The sequence below is a fragment of the Pleurodeles waltl genome, chromosome 4_2 (assembly GCF_031143425.1).
Source record: "Pleurodeles waltl isolate 20211129_DDA chromosome 4_2, aPleWal1.hap1.20221129, whole genome shotgun sequence".
NCBI classification, from domain to species: domain Eukaryota; kingdom Metazoa; phylum Chordata; class Amphibia; order Caudata; family Salamandridae; genus Pleurodeles; species Pleurodeles waltl.
The window spans coordinates 29878627-29891263 of record NC_090443.1 but is presented as its reverse complement, the minus strand read 5'-3'; the positions used below and the strand labels follow the sequence as shown (position 1 = coordinate 29891263).

At 43.5% G+C, this 12637-nt stretch overlaps 1 protein-coding gene across 4 annotated transcripts in view; it reads right to left on the bottom strand.

Moving 5' to 3' along the window:
* Window positions 1–12637, bottom strand: part of KMT2D (lysine methyltransferase 2D) — a 1162185-nt gene that overhangs the window by 821733 nt on the left and 327815 nt on the right. For all 4 annotated transcript variants that reach the window (XM_069230486.1, XM_069230488.1, XM_069230487.1 and 1 more), the window contains exon 12: window positions 8154–8276. In XM_069230486.1, coding sequence (XP_069086587.1) covers window positions 8154–8276 — 123 coding nt within the window. The remainder of the gene's footprint in view (window positions 1–8153; window positions 8277–12637) is intronic.

Here is a 12637-nt window from a genome sequence, read left to right as displayed (position 1 = left end):
CTCTTAGCTGGTCAGGGTTGGTTCCGGCTCCCGGGAAGTCAGAAGCACAGGGTAGACCCAGATGGAGGCTTCAAGGATGGAGGCCTAGAGCATCCACGCTCTTCCAGTGCCGCCTAGTCCGAGCGACTGTGTGAAGTCGAAGAACATTTGTTGTTCTTCAACTTTTCTCTCTAATGACCCAAATGTCCCGATGACTTCGAGGACGAAGAGTGGTGGTGACTCCACACCCGGACTCGAGACCTTCCTCTCGAACGAGAGCGTGAGCGCCACAGAGTCGAGTGTCGGGCTGCCATTAGCTTTAGGACCGCTCCCTCAAAGCTTTCGGGTTCTTGGCCCGACACTCGGGGTGGGATCGCGTTCCAGGTACCAAAGGTGTAGATTTGTCACTGACATCATTCGGTGACAGGAGTCGTAGGGCTTAAAACAGGTCTTGCGGGACATCCCTCAACACATCCACAACCTCGTCAAAAATAGTAGACAAAAATGTCGTAGTAGTCAAAAAGTGACTGAGGTAGCTCTTCTCCAATCTGCGCAAAGGCTGGCGCAGAAAGAAAAGAACGGACTTCAGCGTGCCAGGGTGGTGCCTAAATATGACAGTGACGTCATCCCGGCGAACACGACGTCACAGAAGCCTGCGGAGTCGACCGACGCCACCTAATGACGCGCAGAGGTACTGCTCGAAGAAAAAAAAACTCTCCGGATCCAGTCAAATTCAAAAGGTGAGGAATCTGCAACTAGAAGTCTATCAGATATCAGGAATACATTATTGTGTAGCTGCTGCTCACTTAACTTCCTTTCCCACTGCCTTCAGTCTCAGTCACAAAGGAGATCAGAGAATGTTAGGCCTCTTTGTAGCAGTGGTGACTGAGAACGTCCGTTTCTATATGTCCTTTTATGTACTGTTACTTGAATCCTGAGGACATGCAAACTTATGATCTTAGTCAATCACAGAAGGAAAGTGAAATTCAGTAACCTAACCATTAACAGAGTCATTCAGCTTCAACCCAAAAGAATGTTTGTTTTTGACAAACTTTTACCTGATGTTTTACAGGAAGATTATACATTTTACATGGAGTCTATTTTTTCAACTCTGAAGGTTATTTATTCCTACACATTGCAGGTTTAGTCATTTTAACTTGTTCAACTGATTTTTAGGACTTTTCAGGAAGTATCTACTCAACATTACGAATTCATGACATAGCTCCACCTGATCATCTTCATAAATCTCTCAATGTCATATCAGCCATCATCATATAGGAAGCGCTATACAAGAATTATGTTACTTGCCATGTAAGCATCTGTCCGCGGCATGTATTACTGTAGATTCACATGCTGTGCATACTCCTGCCATCAAGTGTTGGGTCCGGATGTATGCAAGTTGTTTTTCTCTTCGAAGAAGTCTCTCAAGTCACGGGGTAGAGTGACTACTCTTCACGGTGATGGTGCATATGGGCATTAATGTCATTGTTAGATTGCTTTCCTGCTTTTGGGTGAGAATTGAGGTGAGCGTTAGTGAAGAGATGTCCATGCATATGAGAATCTATTAAGAGGTACTGCAACGGTCAACGGCGTCCAAGGAGGAGGAGGAGGATGGACGCATGTTAATCTACGGCACTACCTGCCACAAACAGATGCATACATGGTAAGTAACAAACTATTCGATGGCATGAGTGACTGTAGATACAAATGCTTTGCATAGACTATATAAAGCAGTGCCCTCCAGAAAGTGGTGGCTAACTTGTGGGTATTGCAGTTGTCTGAAAACGTGAACGTAGCACTGCCTGCCTTACATTTTCTTGTTGGCGTGCAAGTACATCCACACACAGTAGTGTTTAGTGAAGGTGTGTGGAGTTGACCATGTAGCTGCTTTACAGATCTCAGCTATCGGTATACTGCCTAAAAAAGCAATAGATGCTCCTATTTTACAAGTAGAGTGTGCTCTAGGAGGTGTGGGCAAAGAAAAGTTTTTAGCTTTGGCATTACATGTCCAAATGCATTTATCCATCTTAAAATGCCTGATTTGTATATGGATTTCCCTGTGTGAGGGAGTGAGAAAGCAACAGTAAGTTGCTTGGTTTTACGAAACCCCTTGGTTCTATCCATATAGTGCATTCAAACTCTTAACATCGAATGTATGAAGGGCTCTTTCTGCAACAGAATCAGGTTGATGAAAGAAAACTGGCAGTTCAACTGACTGTTGAAAATGGAAAAATTAAACTACCTTTGGTAGGAATTCTGGGTTAGTTCTAAGGACTACCCTGTCTGTATTTGAAAGAAAGTTTCTGCTATGATTAATACCTGGAGCTCATTAACACGTCTAAGCGGAGCGATGACTACTAAAAAAGCAACCTTCCAAGATAGAAACTGGAGAGGCTAGTTATTCAACTGCTCAAATGGTGGACCCATAAGTCTAGAAAGCACAATCTTGAGATTCCATATAGGTGCTGGAGTATTCCTAGATGGGATCACTCTTAAATCATTCCATGGATGCTTGATTAAAATAGTGAAAAATGCTCTTTTGCAAGTAGGTGGCGAATGTGGCCAGGTGCTATCGTATTGAAGTATATGCAAGGCCAGATGTCTGTAAATAAAGTAAATAGAAAATATTTTGCACTGTTGCATTAAAAGGGTCAATATGTTTACTCTGGCAGTAGAAAACAAATCTTTTACGGGCTTCTTTGAGAATGGACATACACTCTGGAGGGAGACTGAGGTAACCAAACTATGACTTCAGAAGCCAAATCGCAAGGTTGAGTTCCTTTGGATTTGGATGCCTGACTTGTCCATGGCCCTGAGTGAGAAGTTCAGGGTTGAGGGGAAGCTTCTTGTGACACTACAGAAAGTTCTAGTAGTGTGGTGAACCATGGTTGTTGAGCCCAAGTGGGAGCAATCAGAATAAGGGTGAGACACGGTTGCCTGAGCTTCTGAACCACAAACGGAAGTGGGAGAGGTGAAACGGTGTAGGCACATATCCCTGACCAACTCATCCACAGAGCATTGCCCTTGGATAGTGGGTGTGGGAGCCTGAATGGAAAGTTTGGGCATTTTGCATTGTCTGCGGAAACTCCCACCTGTCGAAGTAGGAGAGGAGGACTCGGGTGATGTTCCAACTCATGGACTTGTTGCTGCATCCTGCTGAGGAGTTTGGTGAAGTTGTTGTCCGTCCATGGGAAGTGTTCCGCTAACAGGTGAATATTGTGCGGAACTGATCATCTGAGATAGGCGTGATAACAGTAGCGAGATTATATCCCCTTGTTTTTGTAGATGGAACATGGCTGTTGTATTGTCTGTACGGATTAAGACAACTTTGCCTCTTAGATGAAGTAGAAAAACTTTCAGTACAAGTTAGGCTACCTGGCATTTGATGTGAAAGGTCTGATGTCTGGTGTTCCAGAGACCCTGTACTGTCAGACTCTGTAGGTATGCTCCCCATCCTGTGAGTGATGCACCAGCTCTGAGAGTGGAGAAAAGGGTCTAGAAACGGCCACCCTTCTAATAGGTTTTGTGTGTTCCACAACTGCAGAGAGTGATGTGTGCGGCTGTTTATCAACACTAGACCTTGTAACTGACCCTGTGACTGTGACCACTGACTTGCTAGGCACTCTTGCAGCGGTCGCATATGGAGTCTGGCAGGTGGCACTATTGCAATACATGATGCCATCATGCCCTTGATTGTTCTGACTGTTAGGTGTTGACTGGGTTGAAATGGCTGAATCAGCGTCTATGAATCCTGGTCGTATAGGGATAGGCTAGTCCCAGCTGTGTGTTGACAGTAGCCCCTAAATAAGGCTGTATCTGTGAAGGTTGTAGGTGAGACTTTTCCATATTGATTGCAAATCCAAGTTGATGAAGATGATGTAGAGTGGATTGAGTATGCCAGACACACATACCTCTTACTGGCTTTGATGAGCAAGTCGTCCAGATATGGGAAGACATGAATAATCTGGGTAGATGTGCTGCAACTACTGCTAGACATTTGGTGAATACACGGGGAGCAGTCGCAACTCCAAATGGGAGTACCTTGAACTGGTAATGTGTTCTCACTATTACAAACCTGAGGTATTTGCAGTGCGCTGGATGTACTGGAATGTGGAAGTATTTATCTGTTAAGTCTAGTGCAGACAAAGTCACCTTGTTGTAATAGAGGAATCATATCCTGTAGCGTTATCACGTGGAAACGCTCTGAAAGGATGCAATGATTTGACAGTCGGAGAGCTAATATAGGATGTAGTGAACCATCTTTTTGGGGAATTAAGTATTATAGGGAGTACACTCCTGAGCCTTGGTGGTGAAAAGGTACTGTTTTTTTATGGCTCCTTTGAGCAGACTAGCTGGTACTTCCTGTTTGAGCAAGGTTACATGTTCTATGGGGAGTTTGTGTCTGCGAGGTGTAATGTTGGGAGGTTTTTTTATGAGCTGGAGACAATAACCATGTTGGATAATATCCAACATCCACTGACCTGTTGTAATCTTTTTCTCAATTGTGAAACAACTGTTGTAGTTTTCCCTTGACAGGTGTTAAATGATCAGGAGGAATAAATAAAGGGTCAGTGTTTTGAAGTGGAGGGTGTAGTGCGAGGGGAAGCAACCTTTCCACGGCCCTTGGAATTAGTCTCTCTATATGTGCCACTGTAGTATCCCTTTGAAGGGGAGGCGTGATCTTGTTTTCTGTAAGCAGAGGTAGGAGCATCTGACGCTGTGGTCTTGTCTTACTACCATGCTTCTATGTGGGGCTTCGAAAAGGACTGCAAGGAGTGGGGGGTTGTAGTGCCCCTACTGACTTGGCAACCTGTGTCCCTTTTCATCTTTTCTAATGTTTGATCCACCTGTGCACCAAAAGGATGTTAATCAAATGGTGTAATGATGTATTAAGCAGTGCATGTTGCACTTCTGGCTTAAAACCAGATTTGCACAGCCAAGCATGTCAAGACATCAGTACACTGGCGTTACTTCCTCTGGCAGCTGTGTCCCCAGAGTCTAAGGCGTGTTTAATAGCATTATTTGAGGTGAACTTGCCCTCCTGGTCTATCTGATTACCCCTTTACTTATACTCATCAGGGAGATGTTGGAGGAATGTGCTCCTATTTCAATATAGTAATCCACCAGAAGCAATACAATTACAATTTCACCCCAATATGCCTGGTCGAATCTTGCCAAAAGTGTTTGGGTGTTTGCAATGTGCTAATAGTAAGCTGCTTGTGTAGCAACCCCTTCCCTGATGCATCAATAAGCTTAGACTCCTTATTTGCAGGATGGGTTTCTCCTGTTTGAGAATTTGCCCTTTTGTGAGCATTAGAAACAGTGAGTCTGGGGGTAGTTGGCCCTTGATATATAAAGTGGGTCAGAAGGTGCAGCTTTGTATTTTTTATCCACCCTAGGTGTAAGAACTTGTGCTCGAAATGGATCTTTAAAAATGTCAGCGCATGCCTTTTAACATGGGCAGATATTGACATGCCCTAGTTTTATTTGCTAGTGTCACGAAAAGCAAATCCTCCTCAATTGAACCCCTAAGTGACCCGATTATATGTAGTCACCGTGGCAAAAAGCTCTTTGAAAGATATTCTGTCATTTGAGGGTGAGGGTTTAGTTTAACTGTCTGGGTCAGTATCCTCTGGAGGGTCAATATCATGTGTTCCCCATGGATCTGTGGGCTGCTTCCAGCCCTCCCTGTTACTCTACGTATGACTGGAGAGGCTTGCGGCGCAACGTCAATTCTAACTCAAAAATGGTGTGGTGAATGGAGTGGTGGTGAGGGAGGTAAAGAAGTAATGGGGTGGAGAGAAGTAGACAAAGGTGGGTAAATAGGACTGGTAGCAAATGTTCTTTTTCATCATCTTCGGAGGTGCAGGAATATCGATGGCCTCCCCAAAGTAAAGCTGGCTCCTGGATGGAGTAGGCATTGCCTGCACGGTCTTTTCCAAAATCCAACCATTTGAGAGCTGGATGTGGATTTTCTTATGTTTCGGATTGAGGCCATCGGTCATGGTCTCTAGTATCAGTTTCGGTGCAGGAAAAGGTTTTTTCGGTGCCAAGCTCTTTTTTTTGTTTGGGCACTTAGGTGGTCCGATCCGAATGGCAGAACTCAAAATTGTAAGGGACAAAATGGTCAGAGCTGAGACAGTTGGGGGTCGGCTCAGTACTGAGATTGCTCGACACGAAGCTGGTTTCGGCTTAGTTTTCGGTGCCGGCCCTTGGGGTGGGGCATCCTTAGCAAGAGTTTGGTGCCTACCATGGGGTGTTGGCAGTGGTGGCTAGAACTCATGCTTTCGGACAGAGCAGAATGTCTTTTGGTGGTCTGAATAGGGCATGGGTACTCACTGCATGCTGTGCTGAAGGGAAGTATTGTAACTATTTCCCGAGCTGTAGTGCTGGATCAGATTTGGAGTTTGGAATACAGAAAGCCTCCTCCACTGCTGCAAAGGACTGGTGTAGTTCTTCCTCACGACTGACTTCAGGGAGACCAAAGATGTTGGGTGTTTGCTCTAGTTCTTTGAGCTGCATTTCCATTTGATGCGCTCGTCGATCCCAGTGTTTTCTTCGATCGAAAAGATCAACAGGCCTCACAGTTCTCCTCATTGTGATCTGCAGACAAATACCAGCTGCAAACCTGATGGAGGTCGGAGTGCGGGTACTTGTGGCAGTTGGGACAGAACCGAATAGAGTCCATTGCATTAGCAGAATATGGTCAATTGAGTTCAATATGATGAGAAAATAGCCCTGAAAGCCACGTGTAAAAACAAGTCGACTAGACAAGTGAATATTTTCTTCTGTTTTTGGAGGCTGAAATGCAAATTAAAAAGATACTGACAGACGTAGAGATGAACCATGGACCGAAGGGAGCCTGAAAACGACCTTGAACCGGAGTACGGAAAACACATCCAAACCCGATGGCCTTCTCTGGGTTCTAGTTCTTAGGCCATAGTGTGGGACTTATAGAAATTAGTGCTCAAATCCAACGAGTTCATAAACTATCAAGGACTTCAACAAGCACTGAAGCCTTACAGCTGTCCTGGCCAGCAACACAGCATCAAATGTATAGAGAAGCACCGGAATAAACTTGGTACCCACCCGGGGAACGTTGCAACTTGCACATCAGAGTAAGGCCCAAATTATTAATATATAGAGTGAATAGTAAAAGGGCGAATATGCAGCCTTGTCTCATACCCCTGTGTATACTGAATGGTAAAGAAAGGCTTCTGCTATGACTATCTTACAACGGTAGAAAGATACAAATGGAGGTCATGAAGAAAATTCACAATGTTAATCCATCCCCATAGTGATCCACAAAGACCACGGTTTTGATCTATTCATTTAGTCAAAAGCGGAAGTTAAATCCATAAATGCAATGTACAGGTCCATCTTTTGGCCACCATGTAGTTCGCTATTAGCATCCGAAGGTTAAGGCAATGGTCAATAGTGTTTTTCCCCGGCCTAAACCCAGATAGTAAATTAGAGATTATGTTGCCCTAGCCAAACAGGCAGTCTGGAGAGGATAACTCTCCCTATAACCTTAACTGATGTGTCAATGAGAGAGACGAGTCTAAAACATCTCAGGTCTCTTTGTGCCCCTTAAACAATGGAAGAATAAAAGACAGAGTTCTAAAATTACTCAACTCCATTTTGCAATTGAACCCACCCAGTGGGAAGAAAAAACGTCTGAAAATGGAGGGTCTGAAAGGAGGTTCCATAAACTGGGACACTGTGGCCTTAGGTGGACGTCACCGAGTAATACTACTCCAACTATGGTCGAGGCTCAAAGTAAAAACAATTTTGAAGATAATTTTCAGACCTAACCCCAAAAATTTACAATTTAGAAAAAGTTCATGCTGCAAAATTACTTTATATAGATGTGGGGAAGGAACCAACCCTGACTATCAGTAGTGTAATGGCTGTGCTCCAAGAAAAGAAAAAAAAAGACTGTACATGATCTGCCGCCAGTAGTGAAGAACTTTTAATTGATCTGTGGAGGATCAAGCCTTCTGAAGATTGATAGACAACCACTGTAGACCAAATACAAAGAGAATAACTATTGAAGACATTTACAGCACCCACCTCCAGGTAGTTCTCTAAATCGGACCCCCAATCTTCACCTTAAAACCGTAAAGCACATTGTAAGTCATCAAGAAACCATGAGGCTTGATTAGGCTTCTTACCGCTAGTGTTTCAATGGAAGAAGTAGTAGATTTTAATCGCGATCTTCCTCGTCCTCTGCTCCCACATCCTCCACCATTTCCACCGCGCGGGCGACGCCTTCCAGGAAAACTGCTGCTACGACCCTGAATATTAGGAAGACATGGTCAGTGTGTGAGCAACATACCAAATATTAATGTTAAAAATATTAACCTTTGGAAAGGGCTCTCCCAAACAATTGTCAACTAGAGTCAGTTCTACCATAATAATGGAACCTCTGATTTTTAAGAGCCATTTTTTTCTTTTTTTTCTTGAATGTTTAAGGCATTTAAAGATTAGATTCTGAACACACCCTACAAGTCATCTCAGTTTAATTAAAAAATATATAAACACAGTGACTTGAGATCTTGTTTGAAAGTGAGGCTGGGCAAATCGCTAGTGAATCCATGGGGGATTGTGATGCTTAACAGCTAGTGTTGGCAATAATATTCTCATCAGGTGTGGGCTTTTCTCAAAATTCTAAACTTAATGCAACTAAAATGATGGGTAGCAACCTTTCCAACTTAGAACAAAAGCAACGGAATAAAAACACATGAGAATATTTTGAGGCTGGCCAACTCAATATGATGCCCAAGGAACAATGTCAAAACTAGCATCAACCTACACAATCTATAGTATTGACGGAACTGTGCACACTGCTCATGCACTGTCACTTTAGAGATACCTGTGCTGTAAATATTTGAGTCTCACGTTACAGACAATGTTTCTGTTAAGTTATTTGCTGCTAACATTATAGTGAATAAGTACCTAGCAAATCAGATAATCTGCAATTTTACCAGTTTTTACCTATGTTGTAAAGGTTTTAATTAACAAATACAAATAAAGGCTTCATTCATTATCAACCAAAATTAAGGACTGAGATAAGATTTGGCATCTTGGGAGTTACACCAGACAAACACATACTGAGACAGTAGGATCCAGTGAATTGAACTTTCTGCATCAGTTCATCTGTGAAAGGGCTTAACCTTTACCAAATGATATCGATCAAAAGCCATTAATAGAAAGCATTTTTCTTTCATTTTAAAACAACTCTCAAATTGTCTCCCAAAGAACATGAACATCACAGTAATTAACAAGATTTTGCCAGACTGATAAAACATTGTGTCAAAATTTATTGAAAGAGGATGAAAGAATTGAAGTGGTATTAGTTTTGGGATTCCTTCAAGTAAGAAAGATATTTCCAGGGCTTGAATGAGTCCCACGTAACCCACATGTATGCCTTATGACCTTATGGACTGATAAACAAGCATGTTTTCAACAAGACTGCTGTAGTGCCAGGAAAATCAAACCAGTCATTGCAGGGGACGACCTTGTAAGGACAAGCCTTTTTTTGAATGATCACCATCAAAGTTTTCAACTGACTGTTTTTTCAACTTGGAGTGCAGTGAGACCTGCTAACCAGACCTCAGTGCCAGTACTTTCACTCTTGAAAGCATATTGTTTGATTGGCTTATACCCAACTGGCATAAGTCAGCATACGTAGAAGTCCCTATCATAGGGTACCAGGGATATCCAAGGCCCTGTATGTTATATTGTCCCTCATGGCTGCAGCACTTACTGTGCAACCCCCGGAGTGACAAAGTAGAACATGTCTCCCAGCCTGCCACTGGAGAATGGTAGAAGAAATTGCTACCTTGACTTTGCCATTTAAACTAAACACAAAGCACAAGCCTCCCTTTTTAATGAATTTAAGTCATCACAAAGCAAGACATGCATTTTTATAGATCCTAACAGTAAAAATCACAAATTGTCATTTCACCGTGGAAAGGCTAGTAGCCCCATTGATAAGCACAGGGTTATGCTCTGACCACTCAGCTGTGCTAAAAACCGAAAGGGACTAATAAAGTTGGTACTTTAAGATATCAACATAATTGATATATTAAGTTAGTCTTCGGCATGAAGTCGGCTTTAGTTTAACTTTTGAATAAAGTTTTTTTTAGAAAGTTGCCTTTCTGTTTTCTGATATTTCCTGTGGCCATTTTCAGATGCTGGCCGCAAGACAACATCTCTCCCCAGGAGGGCAGAAGGCTAACGACTCTGAGGAAAGGACACAATAGAAACCTACCTTTGGAAGAGGTGTTACCTTTCCCTGACTGGAAGTCACACAGGTTGTGAGCCCAAAAGCTAAGCTTCAAAGGGCAAGCCACCTTTGTAGGGTAAATGGTGGACACACAAGAACGGCTGCTCTTTTAATCTGGTAGACAGGTTGGTGTCGGGGTCACAAAGGGGAAAAGGGATACCAAACCAGTTTTCCCATTGGCATGTAGTTCTCAGGTAGACACCTCTAGGATGGGCTGCCAAGCTCCACACACACCAAGAGAGGGGTTCTGCCATCTTGGAAGTGAGCAAAACCTTGCATTCTACGATAGCTAGATGCCACAAATCACAGGAAGTCGTCATCAGGTTAGAGAGGACATAGCAGCCCATTGGCTACTAACTGCCCGAATCCCGCAATTGAACTTTCTGGGCTTAAATATGGCACCCCTGGCAAACTGACTTCAAATCACATCTGAACTACAGAGGACTGAAGGACTGCTATGCTTTTCCCTGGACCTGGCAAGAGAGGCTGCATCAACCGCTGGACTGCACCTGCTGATCCTTGGGCTACCAAATATAGGACTGTGCCGGTGATGCCTGGCTCAAGGCAAGTCATTCTGAGCCCCAGACAGAAGGGCTAAATTTCAAGAGTCAGTTGGCTTAATTCCCGTTACAACACCAAGGCCACACAAGCAGAACAAGTCCACCTTAGCAAGTCAGTAGCTTAGCAAGTCAGTTGCCAAAATCCCTTGATCACCACAGACATCTGACGAGCAGCTGGGGAAACAGTCTTGATGCTCAAAAGCTGCACTAGAGTCTGGTCAATACAGGAGAGTCGTTGGCATGCAGTTTGGTAGCCTAAGGAAGCAACTAGTCCACATCAAAGGGGACCACTGATTTTGTTGTGACCAGAGGCCAGTAGTCCAAAAGCAACTAGACTTTTGCTGAAGTAACCAGGACTTTGAGGTACATTGACCCCATGTGACCAAAGTCACTTTACCAAGACAGCGGAGGAGCCTTCAAATGCCCCCTGTCAACCACAGAGCATCCTCAGCATCTTGTATCCCTTACATCAGGACCACTCAATTTATGTCAAAGGCGGTTCACCCATAGAGGCTTGAACTGGACTGGAGACTGCTTTGTTGACAAAGTAACTGTCCTACAACTTTTACAGAACAAACACAACCTTCTCCCTGCTCGAGTTGGTTGCCCAAAGTGGGCCAGAGTACTCAAATAACTCTTTATACGTTTTCCAAAGCTCCCGCTAAACACATTAGTTTCCACAGCTTGTTTGTATTTAAAGTGAAAAGCTGGGATTTCAGTTTTATTTGATAATCAATAACCCTGGAACCCTAAAGTGGATTTTGTACATTCTGGTGTAAGAGCTATTTTATAAACTGCGGTTTGATTTCTTGTGTATAGTGACTTTATTTCATTATTTTGATACTTCTAAATGCTTTCCATTTGTTCCTTTGTTTAAGCCTGACTGCTCGAAGCCCATAACTACCCAGAGTTTAGCTGAAGTTCACCAAAGAGCCGAACTGGACCCAAGATTGTATTGTGAGTGTATTAGATGATGAGGTCTCACAACTACACCATACAACACATCACTTTCTTCAAAGACTTTGTGAGGAGGGGTGTTGCAACCCATGGCTGAGACTTGACAGAAGGGAAGAGTGATGCAGAGTATGATATGTTTCATAGAGGACTGTCACTGGTGAAGACTATGTCAGGTCGCTTTTAGGTATGCCTCCAGGACTGTCATAATTTACTTTCCTCACATTGGAGTGGCAAAGGCAGTAGAGAATTCTTGTATGAGAGATCTGCAGCAGATGCAGCTTTCTGTAGCTACATTAGATTGCTCAAGATACAGGAGTAGTGTAGGAAGTGGTGATAGGTACTAGGAAGTGTACAAGAAGTAAGAGATTTTGGTGAGCAGAGTTGTAGGAAAGAGTTCCTTTTTGACATTGTTTCCCCCTCACATCTTGGATGGTACATGATGTGATTTTGACAAAGTGCACTGGGTTCCTGCTAATCGGGTCCTAAGCGACAGAGCTCTTTCCCAAAACTGCACAGATGTTTCCTCAATCATCAAAACCTTTAGCACCCATTTGTAAGTCCCTAGTTAATAGTACCCCTGGTGCCTGGGGTACTAAAGATGGTCCCTAAGGTGAGCAGCACAAATTGTATCACCCCAAGGGACTCCTCACCAAGCACATGACATGCTGCCATTGCAGGCTGAGCGTCTTGGTGCAGACGAATGTGAAAACACGGCAAGGCACACAGCCTGTGTGCCAGGTCCCCTAACACTGCAGGCAATATATGTAAGTTACCCATCTAGCAAGCCTTGCAGCCCTATGCAGGGTGCATTATATTACATGTGAGGTCATATCTAGCACTAGCAGATTTG